Source organism: Chlorella variabilis (genome assembly GCF_000147415.1).
Source record: "Chlorella variabilis unplaced genomic scaffold CHLNCscaffold_28, whole genome shotgun sequence".
NCBI lineage: Eukaryota > Viridiplantae > Chlorophyta > Trebouxiophyceae > Chlorellales > Chlorellaceae > Chlorella > Chlorella variabilis.
Window position 1 is genome coordinate 218,599 of NW_005435060.1, and position 22,586 is coordinate 241,184.

A 22,586-nucleotide genomic window follows, 5' to 3' on the forward strand; every position below is an offset into this window, starting at 1 on the left:
GAAGAAAGGAGGAATCCAGGGCGCCGAGGGTGGCATGGGAAGCCACCAGCAGCAGCGCCTGGCAGGCGGCGATGCAGGCTGCCGCCGCGCAGGCGGCGAGGCGCTGCGAGGGCAGGCAGCGGGGCGCCAGGTCGCGTGCCCCGGGCGCCACCAGCGCCACGGCAGCCCGCAGTAGGTCCAGAGGCAGGGAGAGGGTGGCCACCAGGACGGCGGCAGGGAACGAGCGGCGCTGCCGCCTGCCGCTCGCTGCGGGGAGGCCCCGCAGCGCGGCCCACGCATCCTGGCTGCGCCACCGGCCAGGGGCGAGCAGCAGCTGCTCCGCGGCCACCCGAGCAGCGACCAGCAGGACCGCCGAGGGCGCCGCCCCACGCCGCCGCAGCAGCCAGCTGCCAGGCGACAGCAGCTGCGCAGCGCGGGCCGTCAGGCCGGCGGCACGCAGCAGCAGCGGGCGGGGCACCACGCGCAGCGCCGCGGCGGCCAGCGCCGCCGCGACGCTGGCCGAGGCTGCGCTGCTGGCGCCTGCTGCCACGGCCGCTGCCGCCAGCTGCTGCCGTGCCTCTGCCAGCAGCATGAGGAGCAGGAGGGCGTAGATGCCGGGGTCAGCTCCTTTCCAGCCCAGCAGCGGCGGGCAGCGGCGGCGCAGCCAGCCGGCGCGCGGCACCAGCAGGGCTGCTGCCCCATAGCTGGCCGCACAGGCCGCCAGGAAGATTGCTGCCAGTGCTGCTGCTGCCGGTGCTGTTGCTGGGATAGTCGGTGGCAGGGAGGCGGCGGCCGCCGCCATGCTGGCGTTGAGCTGGCGCTCCACCGCGCCGCCTGCCAGAGCCAGGAAGGTCAAGTTGAGCAGCAGGTGCGCCAGGCGCTCATGCGACAGCCCCGCTACCAGCAGCAGGTCGGCACGCCGCAGCCGCTGCCTCCTGCCCGTTGCGCCACCGCTGCTGCTGGTGCCGCCGCCGGACCAGAGGCTGGGCCCGCCGGGCGGCGGCCGCACTTCCAGCCAGCGCAGCGCGGCGGCCGGCGGCAGCAGGCGCCACAGCAGCCACACGCACCACATGGCGGCGCTCAGCACGAGTGTGCCTGCAGGGAGGGAGGCAGGTAGGCAGGCCAGCAGGGCTGGGAGCGCTGCACGACGGTTGTCGTCAGGTGCGAAAGAGGCGAGGCGAGAGCAGCTGCTACCTGGCGGCATGCTCAGGACGGCATCGACCAGCAGCTGGATGGCAGCTGCCATGCCGTACTGCAGGCCGTACTGCCGTCCCAGCACCCAGTACAGCCAGCCCGCGCGGTCGGCTGCCCAGGCGCCCGCCGACGACGACTGCGCCACGGCCGCCGCCGCCTCTGCTGCCGGCTGCAGTGCCGCAGGCACCGGCTGCCAGCCCGCGGCTGCGCTGCCCCAGAACCAGCGCCCTGCGCCTGGCCCAGGCTCAGCAGCAGCAGGCTATGGTACCGCACATGTGGGAGCTGCCAGCTGGCGGGCGCCAGCTTGGAGGCGAGGAGCCAGGCAAAGGGCTGGCCTGCGCCGTGCTGCTGCTGCCACCACCCCATCCCCTCACGCTGATCCTCCTGCTGCAAGAGGTACCGTTCGAAGCTGTCCCTGCCTGGGTTGCCCAGCCAGGCTGCCGCCAGTGCTGCACAGAGCAGGACCGCGCAAGCCCGCGCCCCCGCATCTGCCAAGCTTCGCCTGCCCCTCCCTCCACTGCTGCTGCCGCCGCCAGCGGCCCCGCCGGGCCCGGCGGCGCCAGGCGCTACCTGCGCTGCAAGCCAGCAGGACGCAGCCGGCCGCACGTTGGGTTGCTGGCAAGAAGCACTTGCATTCGCTCATGAGCACAGCATTCGCTGCCTGCTGCGCTCATGCTGAGCAGGCAGCAGCGTGACGGCTAGCGATCACGCCAATGAGGAAAGGAGCAATTTGCAAGCAGGGCAAGCACTGCACAGGCAGGCAGGCAGGCCGGGTAGGCGCAGCATGGTTCAATGCCTGGCGCCCACCTGCGGCCTGCTGCCGCTGCCGCTGGCGCCGCCGCCCCACGTGCCGTGCCCGTACGTGCGCGCGCGGCGGCCGCCGCCGCCGCCGCCAAACAGCGACGCGAAGAAGCACCCCAGAGCGCCGCCGCCGCCGCCGCCGCGGCCGCCGCGCGGCAGCGGCAGGCGGCTGGTGAGCAGCACATGCAGGAGGCCGGCTAGGATACCGCACAGGTGGCCCCAGAAGGAGGCCTCCGGTACCAGCAGCTGCATCACCAGCAGCTCCGCCCAGCAGGCGTACTGCAGGCGGGCAACGCAAGGCGGCATGGGAGGGAGGGGAGGAGGGGAGGGGGAGTCAGGCAGAGGGACGAGGGAGGGCAGTCAGAAGGGAGGACCGGGGGAGGTTCTGAGGGGCCCCACGGGCCAGGTGGAGGAGCGGAGGAGGGGCAGGGGGGCAGCGGTGCAAGGCAGGGCAGGCAAGGCTTGCCACGGGCAAGGCAGGGGCCTCCCTTGTTTTCTTGCCTCCAAACCACGCACGACCTCCTTTTGCCGAACCAACCCCACACAAACACTCGACCAACCCACCAACCCCACGCAACCATGCTTGCACTTGCCTTGGTGGGCAGTGCGATCCCATAGATCTCTGACCAGCCGGGCGAGTTGTGGTTGAGCACCACCTGAGGAACAGAAAGGTGCGGGTGTGTTTGTGTGCATGTGTGTGGCCGACGAGTGTTTGTGCATGTGCACAGGGTGGGTGCGGCAGCAGCTGGCTCCGCCAGGCCTGATGGCGCTGCAGGCTGCCGCAGCAGGCAGCCCGGCAGCTCCGGGCGCCGCCAGGGAGGCAGCTTCGGGTGCAGCCCGAGCGCAGCCAGCCCGCAGAGCCAGGCCGCAGAGGCTGCCGGAACTGCCGCCGCCGCCGCCGCGAGTGCCCACCTTCATGCCGAAGAGCACCCCAGAGAAACCCACGGCGCAGGCGTGCATGAGGGACCAGCCCAGGGCGGGGGCATGGCGGGCCAGCAGGGCTGCCAGACCCATGTAGAGCGCGTTGCTGACCAGCGCCAGCTCAGCAACCAGCGCGCCGTACGCGGCGCTGCCCAGCCGCGGCTCCAGCTGGCTGCCCTGAAGGGCCGGGAGCAGGAGGGCGGCAGGCGTGGGAGCGCAGGCGCAGCGAGGGGTTGTGCGAGAGCCGCCGGGGCCGCTGCTGCTGCTGCCTGCAACGCTGCGCCGCGGGCTGGGCGCCCAGCACCCGCAACGCGCAGCACCCAGAAACAGCAGCGCCCGGCACCCAGCTGCTGGCTTGCCTTCCACAGCAGCGAGGTCATGTTGTAGTAGAGGTGGAGGTTGTCCGCGTGCAGGAAGGGGCTCCACAGCAAGCGGCCCCACTGGCCAGACAGGATGCTGCGCGGCAGCAGGCAGCCCTGGCGGATGGAAGGCACCCACTCAAACCCCTCGGGCTGCAAGAAGAAAAACACTTGGGCTGCCAGACGGGGTGGGGGCGTGGGGGGCCCCCAGGGGGTGAGTAGGCGGCAGGGGAATGGAGCAGGGAGCAGTGTGCAAGGCCTCGGGAGGGGTTGCGAGCGAGGCGGCGTTCAGCAAACATGCTGGAAAGGGCAGCCGAAGACTCTCACCGACGACGAGCAGAATGGTGATGGGTGGCTTGCGCTCCAGCCTCGCCACCTGCTGCCCCAGCAGGGCCAGCAGGTAGAGCAGCAGCTGCTGGTCGCGGCCGCGGCGGCGGCCGCCGCCGCCGCCAGGCGGGTAACCGGCGCTGCCGTAGGCGCCGCCCCAGGCTGGGTGGCGGGGAGGCATTCAGGGGGAGGGCTGCGGGGGCGAGGCGGGGCCGGCGGGCGGCAGGGTCCCGCTCCAAGGCTGGGAAGAGCCTCTCGAAACCGATCGCAGCGATCGGCAGGCCCAGCCTTGTTTGCTGGGCGTGGCACTGTGGGCAGTGCACTGGATTGCAGGCTGCAACGACGACAGTGAGGGACAGGCGCCAGACACTCGGCTTTCTCGGCGTCCTTCGGCGACCCAGGCGAATGCAAAGTCAAGGGGCGCGCCATCGTGCCATTCTGCCCGGTGCATTGCTCAATCATGCAGACTCTGGCAGCAGGCTGCGGCCTGATTGGCCTCCCACGCCCCGTGCAGCGCCATGGTTGCACCGCCGGCGTGCGCCGCCCGAGGCTGCTCCTAGGTGCGCGACAGGGTGTGTGCATTGTCCAATTGGCGCATCGCTGGGCGCTGGAGGGTGCACATACGAGTTGCTCCCACGCTGCTGGTCGCCTGGGGGGCAAGGTTTTGCCACGCGCCCGCTCCCTGGCGGCCGTGACGATGCTTGGAGTGCATGGCCGCCCTTTGCAGTGGCCGCCAGCGGCAAGGGCAAGGCAGCGCCGCCGCCGCCGCCGCCCGAGGCGGTGCCGCCGCCGCTCGACGCGGCGCCCCAGGACATCCCATCCTACTTCCAGCCCGCACCCCCACCCCAGGTGGGCCGAGACGCAGCAGCTTTGCGGCGGGAGGGGCCAGCTGCAGGACTGCTTGGGGCGCCTTGAGCTGCGGGTGGCTGCCGGGACGCCGGTTGCGCTCGCCAGCTAGGTACACCACCCCGCGCCAGCTCACCCCCCGGCCTGCTCCTCTCCCCTGCCCCTCCCCACAACAGCTGCAGCAGGGGCAGGTGTACCAGGCTGTGCCACAGTACGGCCCGCCGGCGGTTGCGCCGCCGCAGGCGTCCTTCTGGGGCGGCATCCCGCCGCTCGTCTACGTCGGCATCGGTGAGAGGACAGCCTGCAGCCGCAGGATGGGAGCGTGTGGTGGGGACCTCCTGCAGCGTGTGCTAGCCTGTGCCTATGTGTGTGTGTGGAGCCTCGCGGGGAGCGCCACGCAGCCGCAGATGTGGGTGCTCGCATCAAGGCCAGCCGCGCGTGTGCTGCCACTCCCCGCCGCCGCGCCTCGGCCTTACCTCCCTCGGCCTTGCCTCCCTGGCCTGCCTGCGCTCCGTGGCGCCGTCCCGTGATTGCACATGGCACCCCCCCCCGTTGTTGCATTTTTCGTTGCGTTGCAGGCGTGGTGCTGGCCACCGTGCTGGGCAAGGTGATGGCTGTGGTGAAGGGGGGGCCCCAGAAGATGCAGGAGATGGCTATGGAGCAGATGATGAAGCAGATGATGAAGCAGATGGGGGGCGCGCCCGGTGGGTGCTCACTTGTCGGCAGCCTGCTGCCTGTGTTGTTGTGTAGGGGCGTGCCTCGCCGCTCGGCAGCCTGATGCCTGCGTTGTCGTGTAGGGGCGGGGGGCGGGTGCCTCGGGCTTGCCGAACACAGCGGTGCGGGGCTTGCTGATCGGCAGGGTGCGTGCTTGTTGGGTGCAACTTACCGTTGGGGTTTCCCAGAGGCTGCTGAAACACAGGCGGGGAGGGAAGCCGGGTTGCGGCGCCAGGGCGGAAGCCATACTGACGTGCCTTGCCTGCCCATGCCCTTGCTCTTCAGGTGGCGCCAACCCCTTTGGTGCCCCCGGTGCCAACCCCTTTGGGGCCCCAGGCGCCAATCCGTTTGGTGCGGGCAGCCCCTTTGGCGCCCCCGGCGCCAGCCCCTTTGGCGCTGCCGGCAGCGGCTTCCCTAGCATGTCTCCCGCCTTTGACACGACCGCCACCCCGGCGCCCGCCGCCCCCGCCGCCGCCGCCGCCTCGGCCCCCGCCGCCGCCAGCAGCAGCACAGAGGAGAAGGCTGGTGAGGCCGCGGCCAGCAGCAGCACCGGCAGCGGCGACAGCAAGCCCAAGAAGCGCAGCGCGTTTGTGGACGTGAATGCCGCCAGCAGCAGCAAGGCGGACGCCCCCCCCGGCAGCAGCGGCGCCGAGGCAGGCGCCGCGGCCGGCGCGGCGCCGCCGCCGCCGTTTGGCGGCATGCCCCCGCCGGGCTTTGGCGTGCCGCCGCCGGGCTTCAGCATGCCTCCGCCGCCGGGCGCCGAGGCGGGGGCGGCCGCGGGGAGCTCCCAGGGAGCTGGCGCCGTGGCCGGTACCATGCTGGACATGCTGAAGAACCCGGAGATGCAGGTACTGGCAGCGCCGGTGGTACTGCTGGCACTGCTGGGTCCGCCCTCGCTGTTCTGCTGCCCCTGCAGTCAGCTGCTCTGTTGGCAGGCTGTGTGCGGGGTCTTGGCTGCAGTGCGCAGCCTGTCCCGCTTGATGCCACTGCGATGCTGAGGCGCGCCGCGGCCTTCCCTCCCGTACCGCAGAAAATGCTGTACCCTTACCTGCCCGAGCCGATGCGCAACCCCGACACCTTTGAGTGGATGCTGAGGTGTGTGTGTGTGTGTGTGTGTGTGTGTGTGTGTGTGTGTGTGTGTGTGTGTGTGTGTGGTGGTGCATGTGTGTGTGTTGGTGTATGTGTGTGTGCCGTGGTTGTCGGGCGTATTTCCTGTGGCGTCTGGGAATGGGTGAGAGCAGTTGCCATCTCCTCCCCGTCCCCGCCTCTGATTGCCTGCGGCGCCGTCCGCTCCACAAGCTGCTCCTACACACTCTCCCTCTGCATCTCACACCCCACACCCCACACCCCACCACACACACACACACACACACACACGCACGCGCACGCGCACGCGCACGCGCACGCGCACGCACACGCACACGCACACGCACACCACGCACACCCCACCCCTGCAGCAACCCTGAGTACCGCTCTCAGCTGGAGGGCATGCTGCAGCAGCAGGCCGCCGCCTCGGGCAGCCCTGCGGTACAGGAGATGATGCAGGGCATGGATATGAGCCCGGAGAAGGTACGGGGCGGTACTGTACTACGTCGCTCACATTGCAGTGCGAGTTTGCGGTACGCTGCTGGCAGTACAGTTCCTGCAGCGCCGCGGGCCGCTCCCTGGCCCTCCCCGGGCTGACCCTTGCCCCGCCCCGCGCCCGCTGCCGCCCCGCTGCCCGCAGATGAATGCCCAGTTTGATCAGCTGGGTATCACTCCCGACCAGTTCCTGCAAAAGGTTGGGCTGCACAGGGGGCTGCTGCCGGCAGGCGCGGGCATGGCAGGAGGGTTGGGGGTTTCCCTTCAGAGCCTGGCTCTGCCCCGATGCGCTTGCTGCCCCCGGCAATCACCTCATGGCTGCCCTCCTTCCACCCCGCCTCCCCCACCAGCCCGCCTCCTCCCTCCCCGCCCTCTCTCCGCCCTCCCTCCTCCCCCCCACCTGCCCTCCTCCCCTCCCACCTGCCGACTCGTGTCTGACCCCCTCCTCGCTGCCGCAACCGCCCCTGCCGCCTGCAGGTGATGGGAGACCCGGACCTGGCTGGCATGATGACCAACCCCAAGGTGGGGCCCAGGGCGGCGGCTGGGAGAGGTTGGGAGAGGTTGGGGGAGGCTCCCTGCTGGTACCGATTTCAGTGTGCCAGTCGACCAATTGCGCGCCAACCAACCTCATGCCAGAAGTGGCCCCTCTCTGGCCCCCAATGCCACTCCCTGCCCTACTCATCACCCACCCGCCACCCTCCTGCCTCACAACGACAACGCGTGTCCACACTTCCACCCCACCCCCCACCCCACACCCCACACCCCATTGCAGGTGATGGCTGCCATTGCAGAGTGCACCAAGAACCCCATGGCAATCTTCCAGTACCAAAACGACGAGCAGGTCATGCGCGTGTTCGAAAAGGTGGGCACGGGCTGGCGCGCGGGTGTGTAGGTGTGTGTAGCAGTGGCCCGGGGGCGGGCGCTGGTGGCTGGTCGGCGGGCCATGTGGGTGTTTGGAAAGCGTGTTGAAAGAGGTGGGGGCGGGCTCTGGTGGGGTGCTGGGCGAGTGTTCAGCAGGCGGCTGGAAGCTTACCTTGAGCAGGCGGCCTCCTCCCTCTGTGCCCCACGCCACCCGCTGAGCCAGCAGCCCTTGCGATGCCTGTTGCTGTTCTGCGGCCCCGTGCTTCCCATCTGCAGACCCCTCCTGCCTGCCTGCCGCCCCCTGCCTGCAGATGAGCCAGCTCTTCCCGCAGGCCGCTGGCGGCGTGCCCGGCATGCCTGCCATGCCGCCCGGCTTTGGCGCACCGCCGCAGGGCTTTGCCCCACCGCCAACGCCGCCGACGCAGTAGGAGCACGGCTGCCCTTCTGCCGGACAGCCGTCCCGCAGCGTCAGCAGCTGCATCAGCATCAGCAGCACTGGCTGCCAGCCACACACGGGCAGGCAGCAGCGGTCCTCCCTCCCTCCTCCTGAGTCTGTCCCCCCATCCCAGCCCCAGCCCTTCTCGTCTCGCGCCCGCGGGCGCACGTGCGGCCACCCAACCACCGCCGCTGCGGCCTTGCTGTGCAAAGCCGCAGCATGCACAGCTTGGGGATGCTGCTGCGCCTTCTTCTGTCGCCGCGGCGCCCCGGTTGAGCCAGCCACTTGATCCTGCCGCCCACACTCACGACCCTCGTGTGCAGTCAACGGTCAGCAGGGGACCATTACATGCTTGAAACCGCCCCGCCCGCCCTCTTTCGGGGCGCACGTGTAAATGCGCCATGGCGGTCGCCAGGCCGGCAGGCTGGCAGTGCAGCAGCGTACCGGGAAAGCGGCCGGGGTTGCGCTAAAGACAGGGGCACGTGTGTGCCCAGTGGGAGTGGAAAAACAGTTGCGAAGCGGTACTTACGTGGTACTGCAATACCAGAATTGAGTGGATGGGGGAGCTTCTCAACAGGCTCTCCCAATACACACTTTGCTTAGGCTCGGTTTGGAACTGGGGCGGATGTGGGTTGAGGAAGTGTATGTATGCAGAGGGCAGGGTTAGGCTGGGGCCCCCGGGTTGTTGGTGGATTGGGCAGTGGAAGAAGTGTGGGAAGCCTGGCAGAAGGTGCCAGCCAGCCAAGGGGATGGCTCCCCAGCTGGTTCCCCGGATGGCGCAGCGGCAGGACCAAGGGCGCGGGCGCTTGGCGGCTCAAAATGGGATGCGGCAATTGCCGTTGAGGATGATGTGCCTCCTGCAATGCAGGCAGGTAGGTAGTCGTGTGCAGGGCTCTTGCGGCCACACCAGCGTGCGGGTCGCCACAACGCATGGGGGTTCAGCGGCGCAGGCCGGCGTGGCAGGGGCGGCCCGGGCTGCCGGCACGCATCCGGCCCGCTGGCCCGCCAGGCGCAGGTGCGGCCACTCACGGGTTGAGGCACTTGGTGCACTTGTTCGGGTTTCCCGACTGGCAGGTGGCGCAGCGGGCCCACTCCGCGCACTTGATGCAGGCGGTGGCCCCGACGGCAGCATTGAAGCCATAGCCCACCTTGCAGGTGGTGCAGGGGCCCTGGGGGCAGGTGGAGCAGGCCGGGAAGTCGCAGGAGACGCAGCGCGAGGGGGTGGCCAGCCGGTAGCCGTCGGCGCAAGCGGCGCAGGCGCCGCTCTGGCCGTCCACGCACGCGGTGCAGTTGCCCACGAGGCAAATGGTGGTGCAGCCTCCGGTGGCGTTGGCCGCGTAGGGCGGCGCACAGACATCGCACTTGCCCGGCGTGGCGCAGCGGTTGCAGTGCGGGTCGGGGCAGGAGATGCAGTCCTTGTACCCCGCCGCGCATGCCTCCTTGTACGTCGCGCCGCACGCATCCTTGTACCCATCCGCGCACGCGTCGCAATATACCGCAGAGCCGACGGCCGCGCACGAGTTGCAGGCGGCAGGGCACTGCAGGGAGGCAGCGGCGGCGCCCAGCAGGTAGGGCAGGCGCGGCAGAAAGAGGGAGATGAGAATGCAGTACGGCGTCGCCGCCTGCAGTACGGCGTCGGACTGTAAGCCCATACAAGCGAGCATGCGAGCGTCGCCGCCTCCCTGCTTGCTTTGATGCGGGCAGACGGCCTGCGCAAGCAAAGCTGCAGGTGGCCCCCTACGGCCGGTGCCTACCTTGGTGCAGGCGGTGCCAGCGGCATACCATCCCTTGCGGCACGCCGTGCAGACCGGCTTGTTGTCCGGGCCGGCCGTGCAGGCGCTGCAGCCGTCGCCGCAAGGGATGCACTTGCCCTCCACCAGCGCCGTCCCCACCACACAGTCCTCACACCGGTCTGGCTCCACAAAGCATGCCAGGAGGGCAGGCGGGGGGCAGGGAGGGTTGGTCAGCCAGTCAGTCAGTCCCGGCACATGAGCACAGGCGCTAGGGCAGGCGCATGGTGCAGGCAAAGCCTCCCACAGCCTCCAGGCCAGGCCAGCAGCTGCTACCGCATGCGCCGCCGACCCACCTTGCAGTTGATCCAATCGGTGCAGCTGCAGGGAGCAGGCGTGGCAGCGGCGGCCCGCTCAGCAGCAGTCCCATCACCCCCACACACACAAGCAGAGGTGGCCCGGTGGAAGCGCACAAGGCGGGCGCACGAGGCAGTGCACTGCAGCTGGCGCGGCTAACTCCTCAAGCAGCCCTGGGCCCACAGGCACAGCACACGCAATGCGGGAGGCTACACACACACACACACACACACACACACACACATGTTTAGCGGGTTCCTCTTTTGGCAGCCCGCCAGCTGGGAGGTGACTGCCTGGCTGTTCAGGATGTCCTTGATGGCTGCGGGGGCCCACTCGCTGCACCCCGCCACGCACAGCAGGGGAGGGGCAGCAGGAGCAGGTGGTGAGTGCCTGCCCGGCAGCGGCCACAACGGTGCCTGGAGTCATGCCGCGTGGAGACTGCCCAGAACAGCTCCCGAGCTGTACTGCATCCCCACTGGAAGCTGTACTGCACTGGCGCTGATCTGCACCACCGCTCACTTGATCACCGGTTGAATCAGGCTCGTGGCAACCGAGCTGATGATGAAGTCCGTCAGCCAGCCTGCGCCCACCCCACACCCCACAGTCGGTCAAACGGTGGCGGCGCTGCACGTGTGGCCGCTCGTTCAGCAGAGCATCCCGCTTGGCACCCGCTGCATCGAGCCGGTGGCAGCCCGTCGCCTTGGCGGCAGCTGGCGCCAGCACCCGGGCACGCAGCATGCACAGCACGAGGTCGGCCGGCTTGGCGAACCTATCGGGATGATGCCAGCCGCCCAGCTTGATATGGCCACCCGGGTGTTTTTTGCGGTGAGTTTGACGGTATCAAACTTTGGGATGGAGGCGCAGGCCTCGTAGCCAGTAAAACCCACAGCTGCAGGGAAGGCAAGATGCAGGCAGCCACCAGCATGGGGCGTGGTGGGGCTGGCTTGCGGGGGTCGCTTGCAAGGTGGCAAAGGATCGCACGCAACCGGGCAGCGGCAGAGCTTGGCACGCCTGGCGTGGCGCGGTAGGGCACAGGGACACGGCACGGGAGGCAGCGCGGCTCACTCAGCCCCGCGGTGGCCGGTGCTGATAGTTCCAGGGTCACGTCTGTGAGGGTGATGGTGATGTAGGCGGTGCCAGTGAGTGGGCTTGGTATGAAAAAGATTGGTCGGTACGTCGCCCCGGCAGAGCCCGTCACAGTCAGCTTGGCCAGCCCGCTGGTCGCCTTGAGGTTGGCCTGCGGCAACGGTGGCAGCATACATGGTTTGGTGAGGCACGGCATGGCATGGCCTGCCTCCCTCTTGACGCAGCGGCACCACCTGGTGCATGCTACACGGTGTAGCACACACTGCCCGGGCCTCGGGTGCGCAGGCAGGTGGGGCAGGCGGGGCAGGCAGCTCACCACCACCAGGGACAGGTTGGAGCAGGCAGGCACATTCAGGATTTCCAGCGTGGGCTTGGGCATGGTGTTGAGCCCAGAGATGCGGTCCAGCTCGACGTCCACAATCGCCTCGCTGCAAGCAGGTGGCACGCCCCCGGCTCTCAGTGGCATCAGCGCTGCACCCCGCGGCACGAGGCAGTGAGCAGGCGCCGCTGGGCGGGCTGTGGGGGCGTAGGCGATAGGGTGAATCCAACCCCAACCCCAAGAACCCTGGATCTGCAAACGGACCACAGGCAGCTGACGCCACAGGAGAGTAGGGCCGGCTGAACCGCGCTCCCGCGCGTGCCTGAACAGCAAGCCCTTCACAAACTCCTTCTTGAGCGCGTCGCCCGGGTCGATACTGGCGGGCAGCTGCTTCTGGACGCCCGGCCAGACGCCGGTGATGACGTCGGAAATTATGGTGTTGATCTGCGGCAGGAGAGGAAAGGTGGCAGGGGCAAATGAACATGAAACCAATCTGTCCGAGGCGGTGCGAGCCGGCCGGTTGGCGCGCAGCGGGCGCTGCGAGGGGCGGCACCGCCAGCAGCACCAGTGCCAGCAGCGGCGTCGCGGCGCGGGCAAAGGCCTTACCGCTCCGGCATACCCATCGCAGAAGGTTTGGTTGTTGCTGAGGAAAGCGGCCAGGCGCGGGCGGCTGGTGGTGGGGGGCTTGTTGGCGCACTTGAGCAGGTTGTACACTCGAGCGGGCACCCACTTGCCGTAGGGCGTGGTGGCCAGCTGCGGCAGCCGCTTGCACAGCTGGGCGTTGGAGGGGCAGTTGCACCTGGAGGCAGGGGATGAGGGAGACGTAGAGGCAGTCAGCTGCGCTGCACGGCGCAGGCTGAAGGAGCACGCAAACCATGAGCACAGGAAGCGGGCGGCACGCCCTGCCCGCGTGCCTGCCGCCCACCTGCCAGCTCGCAGCTTGGGAGAAAAGGAGTAGAGGCGCGCGGCGGCGATCCTTTGGCGCAGGCAGTCGGCTGCCACGCCCGCGGCGCTGCACGCCGGGCCAGATCAAAAGGAACGGGGTTCAATCGTCGTACAGGCGTGACAGCCGCAGCGCCGGCCCTGGGCCCAGCTGCTGGGTGGGCTGCCCAGCGGCAGGGCTGGAGAGAGGCGGGGGGCGGCGGCGGCGGGCCGGTTCAGGTAGGGAGGCCTGTCAGCACCTGGAGCAGCGCCGGCCCTTCAGTGCCAGCAGTTCCAGCTCCAGAGCGGGGCCGAACAGGAGGAAGGGGCTCACCATCACGGCCTGCATGGGAGGCACCGCGCAGAGGAGGCAACGGCCTGGACACAAGTACAGCGGGCACGAGGCACCGTGGCGTGCACACGGGTCAAGAGCCTGCTGCATGCGACCGCCTGCACTCACGCCTTTGGGGAGCTTTGAAGCCAGGCCACCGAAGCACACGGTGGAGAGCTTGCCATCTGGCCCCTTCACGCCGCACCAGCAGTAAGCTGGGCAGGTGGCGGCGGCCTCGGAGGCGGTGCCGCCTGCACATCAACGGGCCGGGAAGGGAGGCCGGTGGCCCCAGCGACTTCGCGGCGGATCCCACCTTTCGCAATGCTGCCAGAAAACAGCAGGAACTTCACGGAGGAGCGCTGCAGAGGCTACAAGATGACCTGTCGCCGGCTAAAGAGCACCGCTGGCGGTCCCACGCAGCAGGCAGGAGCTGATAGGTGGCATTCAATCACCGACAATCATCAGGAGAGCCAGCGTGAGGGCCGCCATCGGGGCGCGGGCTTGCCGACTCGCCATGTCAGGCTGAGCAACACTCGATAGCTGGATTGCAATGATGGTGGCCAGCTGTAGCAGAGCGAGTGTGTTGGAGGGCGAGTGTGTTGAAACTTTCCCCTGAGAGGGACCAGTGGCAGCGTGCCTCCAGCGGCGCTCAGCTGCCAGCCACACAATTGCACACCGGTACTCTGCTAGCAGCAGAGGCTGCTGGAGGCATGCTAATCAGGTTAGATCGGTCTCATGGAGCCACATGAAGCCACAGCACCGGAGCCGGCAACTCAAGCTGCGCCGGGGGTGGCGGTTGCAAGGGCACGCGCTGGCGACACGTCCTTACAGAAGTTTCCGCCATGTGCGGGTCAAACACATGTGGGCCATCACATCTGAAGAGCTGGTTGATCCTGGGCCGTGGCGTCACCGCTTGAAATGGTAGATCTGCTCGGGGCCAGCAGCGGGCACACAGGTGAGATGCTAGCAGCACCCGCTGGCAAAGCAGTGCAGCAGGTGTTGGCAGCCCCGTAGCAGCGGCGGCGGCTATATGCTGCAGGAGGGGGAGGCGGCGCTCGGCGGGCAGCTGCTGCGTGCAGTACTCAGGAAGCTGCCTGGCAACCGCACGTACTGCAAAACGCACCTGAACCTCCACCCCCTGATCTTGGTAGTCGCCTGCAGCAGCAGCAGCAGGAGACAGCCCAGCCTGCCGGAATCAGCGCTGGCAGCACCGGGTGGCCGCCGCTTCGACCTCCCGGAATTCCCGGCGGCAATGGCCCCGCTGCTCACCGGATGCCCGCCGCGCCGTTCCTGCCGGCTGCCGCCACCGCCGCCTCCCCACCAGGCGGCCTCCCCACCCCACCCACCCGCATATCGCAGGTTGCGGAAGTGGCTCCAGGGGATGGGCTTGTACACGGCGGGCGTGTCGGGGGTCACAAAGGGCGCCAGCGGCTCGATGATCGCCTCTGCACCCCAGCCAGCCAATTGCAGGCCAGCGCCTCAAAACCAGGCAGGAGATCTTGTCCGCCGGCGTGGCGGTCGGCTCCCAGCAGACCAAGCAGTGGCAAGCGGTTTTGGGGTGAGCGTGCATGTCGGGTGCGCACCCAGGCGTGGGTTGAAGAAGAAGGGAGCCGACAGGCGGGCCTGGCTGTGAGGAGACAGCACGCGGTGCACGGGGGCCTTCAGCAGGTCGTTTGTCAGCACCTGCAGGCGGCGCATGCATGGGGGCTGGGCCAGGGGTACCAGTGGTGGTGGCTGGGTGGGGCGGATGCGGCCAGCAGGGCGGTGAGGTGAAGATGGGCGCCGCTGCCGGTGCCAGTGCCCAGTGCTGCCGCCACTCCCCAGGCAGTTGCTGCCGAACGCAATGGGTGTTGCCTGTCTCCCCACCACCAACAACACAAGAACATGCCCACGCGCGCAGACCTCAACCAGCACACCTGGCACTGATCACCCACGTTGATGGTGAGTGCGTCGGGCGCGGGAGTGACGCTATTCCACTGGCCTGCATGGCAGCCGGGCAGCCGGGACCCGGGCAGTGTGGGGTTGGTAGGACTGGTGGGGCAGGCGGGCGGGCTATGTGGCGGGTGCAGCACCTCGTGCACACACCGGCAAGGGTGGCGCACACAGCACGACTGCAGCACGCGCAGCATGCACAGCACAGCGTTGCCGTCCCCAATGCCGGCCGCTTGCTGATGTGGCGGCGGCGCGTGCTGTGCAGCGGGCGCGACGCAGCCTGCAGCTGCTGTCGGCGCCTTGCACAGCACCCCGCCAGCCCCTCACCGTGCTTGTGGAACTGCAGGCCGTGCACCTCTGGGTCCTGGACGAGGATGGTGAGGAAGCCGGCATCTGCAGGGGGAGAAAAGATGTGTAGGAAAGAAAAAAGAAAGGAGAGGGGCTACGCCACCAGGCACTGTCAAGAAGAAGCCGCCGGTGTGACCAGGGACCAAGCCGCTCCCTGCTCAAACCATCGGCTGGACATGCGGGGCGGCCCTAGGCGCTGTCGACCCGCTTGCAGGCAGAGAGGGGGGCGGCGGGGCGCAGCACAGCGGGCGCAGTGCAGCGGGCGCAGCACAGGGGGGCGCCCGCCTGTGTGGTGGTTGAGCCCCAGGCCCTGCTGGCTGGGTGGGGTGGCGGGGTACCAGTTGAGGCGCATGAAGGAGGAATGGTCGTCCTGCGGGGGCAGGCGGTACCGTTGGTGATGGCAGGCATGCAGGTCGGTAGGTAGGTAGGTAGCCAAATGCATGCAGGCAGGCAGGTGGGCAGCACACGCCAGTGGGCAGCTGAGTGGGCAGGCAGGCAGGCAGCGGCAGCCTCGCCTCGCCCCTCATGCGCTCGCGTGCTGCCGACAGGCATGCGCTCGCGTTCTGCCAGCATGCCCACCCACCCACCCACGCACCCACCCACCTGGAACAGGTGGTGCATGGCGTCTGGCGGCAGGCCCAGCCCCAGGCTGAATGCCTGCAGCAGCTTGAAGCTGACGCGGGACATCTCGGAAAAGTAGGCGCTCAGCACAGACCGGAACTCCTCCTGCAGTGGCGCATAGGACAAGGCAGAGCTCTATGTACCAGGCCGCCACCCCCCTGCCGCGAGCGACACCGGCAGCAGAGAGCTGATGGGCTGGGCCACGGTGAGGCCGCCGCCGCCGGCTGGCTGGCGCCCACCGCGAGGGTAGGGCGTGCGGCAGGGAGGTTGCCGCCGGCAGGAGGCGGCACGGCTCGCCCGAATGCAGCCGCATGCTGCCCGCTGGCCGCGCCGCACCTCGCCCTCGGGCCACTGGTTGGGGGAGGAGAGCACGGGGGCGTGCGCTGGTGGCAGCGAGGCGGCGGCAGACGTAGTAGCAGGCTCGTAGCAGAAGTCAAATCCCTGCTTGATGTCGAGTATCTGCGGGAGAGATGCCACGTGGCAGGAGAGATGGAGGCAGGGCAGGGGGCGGGGAGCACGGAGGCAGCGGGGGGGCATGGAATGAGGTGGCCGTGATGCAGCTGGTGCCGGCTGCCTGCAGCTGTCGTGTGGGCTGCCTGCCTCAACCATGCATGCCTGCTCCCTGCCTGGCAGCTGCTTTCCCACCCTCTTGGTGAACTCGTCGTTGAAAAATCCGTTGGGGTTCTGCGTGGTGCGCTTCACCTGCAGGCAAGCCAGAAGCAAGGTTTGGCGGCGGCGGCGGGGGCCGGGTGGCGGTGGTGCCCGGCTCTGCCACGCTGCGCACGCAATGGCGCCCAGCGCCGGGCCACCCCACCTGGAGCTTCTGCTCGAGGGGCAGCTTGAAGAAGCGGCGTGCCTCGTGCTGCATGTCGCCTATCAGTCCCAGGCTGATGCCGTGGTTGACCAGCTGGAAACAGCCCGCCTCGGCGCCCGCTGCCTTGATGGCGGCGGCCACGTCAGCAGGCGGCGGAGCCCCGTCGCGCTCCGGCGCCAGGAAACCCTGAGCGTCGATCACGGGCGCTTCCGCCTTGTTGCCCGCCGTGGCGACGGGGGCCGGTTCCAGGTAGGCGCAGACGCGCAGTGGGCGCCTGCAAGGGCCCCGCCTGGCGGCGTGATAGCTACGGCCGGAAGCATGCGATCCTGCTGGCGGCAGTTGGACGGGGGCGGCCTGCATTGTGCTCTTGGCTATACTCCGGCTTCGGGGGGATGTTGTAATACGCTGTCGTCGTCATCAAGTTTTGCTGGACGGGGCCACGTCTCGCTCTGCTGGGCCAGCTGGTACAACTCGGCGGCACAGGCCAATTGATTGCGGAAACGCGCCCCATTCTCCCACATTTCCATCCCCGCACCTGCAGACCGCTTGCAAGCTCTTCAACAACCATGCCAAACCTGGCTGTCGATGTGCAGAACCCTGCGGCGGCCCTGAAGCAGCAGGCCGCGCTGAACGAGCTGGACATCGCCAAGGATGCCGGCGATCTCGTTAGTGAGTGGACTGGCAGCCGGGCGCACCAAGGGTTTCGCCGGCCGGCGGCATGCACCAGCAATTGCCCATCATCCAGTGGATGGCACGTTCACTCGCAGCCTTTCGCTGTGCACTGAAACCTCACCAGAATCCACTCCTAGCGCCAGTGGAGGCACCTTATCGCTCTCGAGAGTCGTGTCTGGGGCCCACACCGCCATCGCCCGCCACCTGTCGCCGCCGCTGTCACAGACCGCGCCGGCACCCCCCTCGTCTATCTGAAGAAGGCCAAGGGCGAGGAGGACCACGCCACCATCGCTGCGAAGCTGGAGGCCTTCCAGCCGCTGGCCAGGTGGGGCCGCCCTCGCAGGCGGGACCTCCCTCGGCGCCTGCGCCCGCCAGCTGGCACTGCGCCTGCAACAGCCCTGCCGCCGCCAGCGCGCCCGCTGGGCAGCGCACCCAGCATGCCCTCCCCACCCTGGGGAACAAGGTGCCTGTGTGTGTACCTGGGTATGGGCAGGACAGAGCCTTACGGCAAAACCAGCAAGCGAGCTGCCTTGCCGCTTCCCACCTGTGCCGGGCGGCCTCAGAAGGGTCCCCCCCTTACTTAGTAAGCCTCACTTTCCCGTAACTTACTTATAAAGGCTTGAAGATTCACTTTCTACCTCGCCTCCTGCCCCGCAGCGTGAAGGACCGCATCGCCCTGGCCATGCTGGAGGATGCGGAGCGGCGGGGCCTCATCAGCCCCGACAAGGTGACGGCAGCGGCGGCAGCGGCGGGGTGGCGCTCGTGCGTGTTGTGTGTGTGTGTGTGTGTGGCGCTGAGGATGCCCCGGGATGCGCAGGCGGGGCCACCCCGCAAGGCGCCCGCTGCGCCGCTGCGGTGCAGCCTCCGTGCAACCGCGGGCGCGCCCCCAGCGCCCGCCGGCGGGCACCGCGGCAGGGGCTCAGTTGGGCACGCCCCCTGGCCCATCCACCCACCCCCAACCGCTGGCCACACGCTCTCTTCCCGCCTCGCCTCCTGTGCCGCAGACGGTGCTGGTGGAGGCCACATCCGGCAACACGGGCGTGTCCCTGGCATTCCTGGCCGCCGCCCGCGGCTATCGCCTCATCCTGTGCATGCCTCACTACTGCTCCACAGAACGCAAGGCTCTGCAAAAGGTCGGCGTGCGGGGGGTGGCGCTGCCAGCAGGGCCGTGGCCGCCCAGTGCTGCGGCACGCTGTGCCGCCCAGTGTGCAGCGCTCGGTGCTGGGGGAAGCGCCCCTGCGCTGCCACAGCTCTGCCGCCCGCCTGGTGCCCCGCCCCGGCCTGCTGCAGCTGTTTGGAGCGGAGGTGGTGCTGTCAGACCCCGCCAAAGGTGGGGATCCCCGCAGCCGATGCCTGTTCCAGCCTGCTCCTGCTTTTCCTCCTCCATCCCTGCTGCTGCCGCCGCCGCCGCCGCTGCTGGAGCCGCCTGTGCAGCCTGCTGCTCCTCCGCGCCGCATCCCGGCACTGCGGCGGCTGCTTCTAGCGCCCGTGCTGGCTGTCGAGCCTGCCTCCCCTCTGCGGAACAGGGGTCTGCCGCCGCCGCGGGCGCCGCTGGCGCCGCTCCCGGCGCCCGCTGCCCGCTGCTGCCCTGCGCAGGCCGGCTGGGCCCCTGCTCCCGGCCTGTGCCGACCTTCGCCGCCCACCCACTGTCGCCCGCTTGCCCTGCAGGCTGCCTGGGGGCGTATGCCAAGTCTCTGGAAGTTATGGAGCGCACCCCGGGAGCCTACATGCTCAACCAGTTTGAGAACGCCGCCAACCCGCAAGTCCACTACGCCGCCACGGGCCCCGAGTGAGCGGCGGCAGTGGTTGTTGTTGTTGTGGTGGTTGTGGTGGTGGTGGCGGTGGTGTGATGGCAACGCCGGTGTTGTTGGCGGCGCCGGCGGTAAATACCGCAAGATGCAAATGCACTTCCCTTGCTGCGCCTCCCTCGCCTCCCTCCCTTCCCACTCACAAATATCCGCACCTCCCCTTCCCCCTCCTTCCCCCCCTGCGTGCAGGATCTGGCGTGCCACGGCCGGCAGGGTGGACATCTTCATTGCGGGGGTGGGCACCGGCGGCACGATCACGGGGGCGGGAAAGTTCCTCAAGGAACAGAACCCAGACATCAAGGTGCGCTGGGGTTTGCTAAGGAGGCCGACGGCGGCGGCGGCGGCAGCGGCGTGTTGTGATGGGGTGGGGTGGTAGTGTAGTGTGCGGAGCATGGAGGGGCGCCGAGGAAGGGGGCGCGCGCGCTGGGCCAGCGGCACTGGGCCAGGGGGACGTGGAGGGTATCCTCTGAGAGTGTGTGGGCCAGCCAGCCGCCGGGTTGGGTGGGTGGATGGGGGAGGTGTGGGCAGGGCCCTGGCTGCGCTCGCTGCCGCATCCCGCTTCTTTGCACCCCACCACCCACACCCAGCACACGCTGTCGGTGCCTTGCCCCCCTCCCTTGCAGCTCATCGCTGTGGAGCCCACAGAGTCGCCGGTCATCAGCGGCGGCACGCACACCAACCACCTGATCCAAGGCATGGGCGCAGGTGGGCTTAAGCTGGGCTCCATGTGAGGGTGCAAGGGTGTCCCGATCCCCCAACAACGCCAGGTGGTCCATGCCCAGCCAAGCGAGCCGGCAGCTGCGGCAGGCGCGGCGCCAGCTGCGGCAGCAGCAGCAGCCTGCCACTCCACTGATCAGCGGGACGGCGGGGCTGGGGGCCCAGCGGGCTGCCTGCTTTGCCTGCCTGCGAGGGGCGTGTGCCGCCGCTGGTGTGCACTGGCCCGCCCTGCCAGCAAGCCTGCCCCGTGGCGGGGTAAACGTTGGTTCCTGGCCGCATCTGTGACCCCCGACTGGAATCTGAGGCCTGCAGGCTTCATCCCAAAGGTGCTGGACGTTGACCAGCTGGATGAGGTGGTGATGGTGAGGTGGCATGGGCGGTAACGCAGCCCATACCGCCGTGGCGTACGGCCAGCTGGGGGGGGGGGCACCGCGGCGGCGGGTGCCTTGCTGCCACGCACCTGCAGCCAGGCTGCTCGACCCTGGGTGTCACTGTTGCCGCTGCTGCTGGACACATGTACCGCTGTCGTTGACCTTGGCCGCATGTACTGCCCTGTACCGCCCGCCTGCCGCAGGTGTCCAGCCAGGAGGCGCTCGAAATGGCCCGCAAGCTGGCCAAGGAGGAAGGTCTGTTTGTGGGGATCTCGTCAGGCGCCACCGCCACCGCTGCGCTTCGGGTGAGCCCTCCCTCATTGCCCTTTTTCCCAGCCTGCAGGCAGCTGCTGGTGCATTGTGTGGCAAGGTGCAGGCGGCCGTGGCGCTCGTGGGGCAGGGGGCGGCGGTTGGCTGCGGCGTGGCGGTGCCGCGGGCGGGTGCCAGCTCAGCACACCGCGCCCGCCCGCCTCCCGCAGGTCGCTGCCCGCCCGGAGAACAAGGGCAAGCTGATCGTGGTCATGTTCTCCAGCTTTGGGGAGGTGAGGCTGGGCGTCGCTGCCCGCCTGGTCATCAGGCCCTCGCCCGCGCCGCCCACCCGGCCAGCTATGCACATACAGATACATGTGTGTGTGTGTGTGTGTGCACCAGATGGCTGACTCTCACCCTCTTCCCCTTCCCCCATCCCCCCGCAGCGCTACCTCTCCTCCAAGCTCTTTGACGACGTCTTTGCCGAGGCCGCCACCCAGGACTTTGAGCCCTGAGGCATGGTGCAAGATGAGGCGGCTAGCTGCCGTCGGGGCCCTGAACCAGGCACCGCCAGCCCTACAGCACCAGGGGGCGCTGTGGTGGCTTGCCCACCGCCGCAAAGGGTTTGGGAAATGGGACGAGCGACGTTGTCGCGGAGCGCAGTGCTGTGTATTGCACACCACCCCCTGAACGCATGCCATCAATGCCTGCTATTGTTACTATTGTACCTTCTAGTGCTGCCCAGAGCCGTGCTACGGCTAGTAGGCGGCCTCCCGCCAGCCGACCGATCCTGCCGCTGCCGCCGCCCCGCTGCTGCGCCTGGTGTTTGCGACCTCTGGAGCGAACGTAGCACGAGGAAAATTACACGTGAGGAAAATTACACACGACACGAGGAAAACGGGGTTCTGTCTGGGCCAAAATGAGTAGGGCCTCCGAGACCCTGCGGGGTCGCTGTAGCTGGGGGGGATAGCCTGGAGGATTGATATGAAACTGCAAGCCAAGGAATATATGTAGGGGGGTGGCGAGGAAAAGCGGGGGTTTATTGCGGCAGCACGGCGCTGCTGCTGTGGTGAATAGGCGACACGCTAGATACAGGGGAGTGGGGGCACAAATGAGGGGCGAAGCCCCGCTTCGGGGGAAGTCGGCCGCAGGCATTGAAACAACACAGCAAGCGTTGGCGAGAAAGGGCTGGCGGCGGGAGGCCGCCATGGTTGCAGTACAAAACATCCCAAGGGTATTGCGAAGCGGGACCTCTGGCATCTACACATAAAAAAATCTGCTGACCGGGGAAAATAGCAGTGGGCGGGGGGAATCAAACGTCAGTCCACAGGGGCGAGGGGCTGCCCTCGAGCGGTGCGTGTGTGGGGGTGAAAATGTGGCGTCGGCGGCGCATGCGTGCCGACTCGCTTCTTCTCAGGGTCTCGACGGGCGCACGGGGAGCAGGTCTCTGGCTGGAAAAGTTGAGTTGGTGCTAGATGATGAAAGGCAGGTTTAGGGGTGGGGAGAAGAGAAGACGGGGCGGCGCGCGCCTGCTGGGCCGGATCACTCAAGAGAGAGAGAGAGAGAGAGAGAGGACGGGGCGCGTGCGTCTGTGCGCCATCGGTTGGGCCCCAGAATCACTCGCTGCCGAGGCCCGCCATGCTGCAGAGAGAGAGGGAGAGGAGGGCGCCAGGCTGTCAGGCGCGGAGGCGCAGCACAGGGCGCAGCAGGCGGCGGCCCCGCGCGGCCTCCTGCCCCCGTTCCCACCCACCCTGCTCCCATACGTTGTACATACACCACACCGTTTACAAACACCACCGCACACCCCCACCCACCCACACTCACACCCCCCACACCACAGCTGCCCACCTGCGCAGCTCCTTCACGCTCAGGTCCGACAGCAGCGGGGGCTGCGCAGTAGACGTGCAGCAGATTGGGGCGTGGCTGACGGGGCCGCACGAGCGGCCGGCGGGGCGCCGCCGCCGCTCCCGAACTCCGAACTGCGCAGTGGTGGCTGGCGCTGCTGCTTCCCAGCGGCTGGCCCCGCCCGCTGGGATGTGTTTGTGTGTGCTGATGTGCACTGCTGGTGGCAGAGCCCGTCGACTGCGCAAGCAGTTCCACCCACGAGCAGCAGATATGGGCGCGTGGCTGGAGGCCCCGATGCTGTCCCCCGCGCCCAGACGCACCCTGATTGCTGCGGATGTCATGAAGCCGCAGGCGGGGGCGAAGCTCCTCACAACCTGCTGCGAAAAGCCGCGGGCCAGCGCCATGGTGGTGGTGGTCTTGAGGGGTGGCTGTGGTGGGCAGGGGCT

The 22,586-nt window shown here is 68.5% G+C and overlaps 6 protein-coding genes across 6 annotated transcripts; 2 read left to right on the forward strand and 4 right to left on the reverse strand.

Annotated features, from left to right (window-relative positions):
- Positions 1-1,059: 1,059 nt before the first annotated feature.
- Positions 1,060-4,101, reverse strand: CHLNCDRAFT_55006 (hypothetical protein; the record flags this gene model as incomplete). Its single annotated transcript, XM_005843658.1, has 7 exons — positions 1,060-1,074; positions 1,981-2,253; positions 2,553-2,630; positions 2,887-3,072; positions 3,216-3,430; positions 3,582-3,743; positions 4,050-4,101. The coding sequence occupies 7 exons, from the start codon at positions 4,099-4,101 to the stop codon at positions 1,060-1,062; spliced, it is 981 nt and encodes a 326-aa protein (XP_005843720.1).
- CHLNCDRAFT_59183 (hypothetical protein) lies at positions 4,033-8,208 on the forward strand. Its single transcript, XM_005843599.1, has 11 exons — positions 4,033-4,141; positions 4,309-4,430; positions 4,604-4,715; positions 5,006-5,131; positions 5,427-5,989; positions 6,172-6,236; positions 6,599-6,710; positions 6,868-6,921; positions 7,200-7,244; positions 7,495-7,584; positions 7,895-8,208. Exons 1-11 carry the CDS (start codon positions 4,042-4,044, stop codon positions 8,009-8,011), a joined length of 1,506 nt encoding a protein of 501 aa, XP_005843661.1. The 5' UTR covers positions 4,033-4,041; the 3' UTR covers positions 8,012-8,208.
- A 625-nt stretch (positions 8,209-8,833) lies between these two features.
- Positions 8,834-13,252, reverse strand: CHLNCDRAFT_140031 (expressed protein; the record flags this gene model as incomplete). Its single annotated transcript, XM_005843659.1, has 15 exons — positions 8,834-8,876; positions 9,049-9,557; positions 9,774-9,935; positions 10,106-10,130; positions 10,350-10,442; positions 10,626-10,686; positions 10,876-10,995; positions 11,172-11,343; positions 11,509-11,620; positions 11,840-11,955; positions 12,118-12,310; positions 12,437-12,523; positions 12,693-12,775; positions 12,932-13,014; positions 13,216-13,252. The coding sequence occupies 15 exons, from the start codon at positions 13,250-13,252 to the stop codon at positions 8,834-8,836; spliced, it is 1,896 nt and encodes a 631-aa protein (XP_005843721.1).
- An 876-nt stretch (positions 13,253-14,128) lies between these two features.
- Positions 14,129-16,583, reverse strand: CHLNCDRAFT_9789 (hypothetical protein; the record flags this gene model as incomplete). Its single annotated transcript, XM_005843660.1, has 8 exons — positions 14,129-14,208; positions 14,347-14,446; positions 14,680-14,744; positions 15,287-15,413; positions 15,647-15,769; positions 16,001-16,123; positions 16,310-16,366; positions 16,479-16,583. Coding segments are annotated over 8 exons (780 nt in total), but the record flags the coding sequence as incomplete, so codon positions are not given.
- A 461-nt stretch (positions 16,584-17,044) lies between these two features.
- CHLNCDRAFT_140033 (hypothetical protein) lies at positions 17,045-20,810 on the forward strand (the record flags this gene model as incomplete). The annotated part of the gene is made up of 12 exons (XM_005843600.1): positions 17,045-17,147; positions 17,376-17,475; positions 17,808-17,877; positions 18,155-18,283; positions 18,441-18,480; positions 18,819-18,939; positions 19,148-19,259; positions 19,582-19,663; positions 19,988-20,037; positions 20,250-20,351; positions 20,526-20,588; positions 20,742-20,810. The coding sequence occupies 12 exons, from the start codon at positions 17,045-17,047 to the stop codon at positions 20,808-20,810; spliced, it is 1,041 nt and encodes a 346-aa protein (XP_005843662.1).
- A 1,101-nt stretch (positions 20,811-21,911) lies between these two features.
- Positions 21,912-22,544, reverse strand: CHLNCDRAFT_140034 (expressed protein; the record flags this gene model as incomplete). The annotated part of the gene is made up of 3 exons (XM_005843661.1): positions 21,912-21,936; positions 22,144-22,274; positions 22,461-22,544. The coding sequence occupies 3 exons, from the start codon at positions 22,542-22,544 to the stop codon at positions 21,912-21,914; spliced, it is 240 nt and encodes a 79-aa protein (XP_005843723.1).
- Positions 22,545-22,586: the final 42 nt, after the last annotated feature.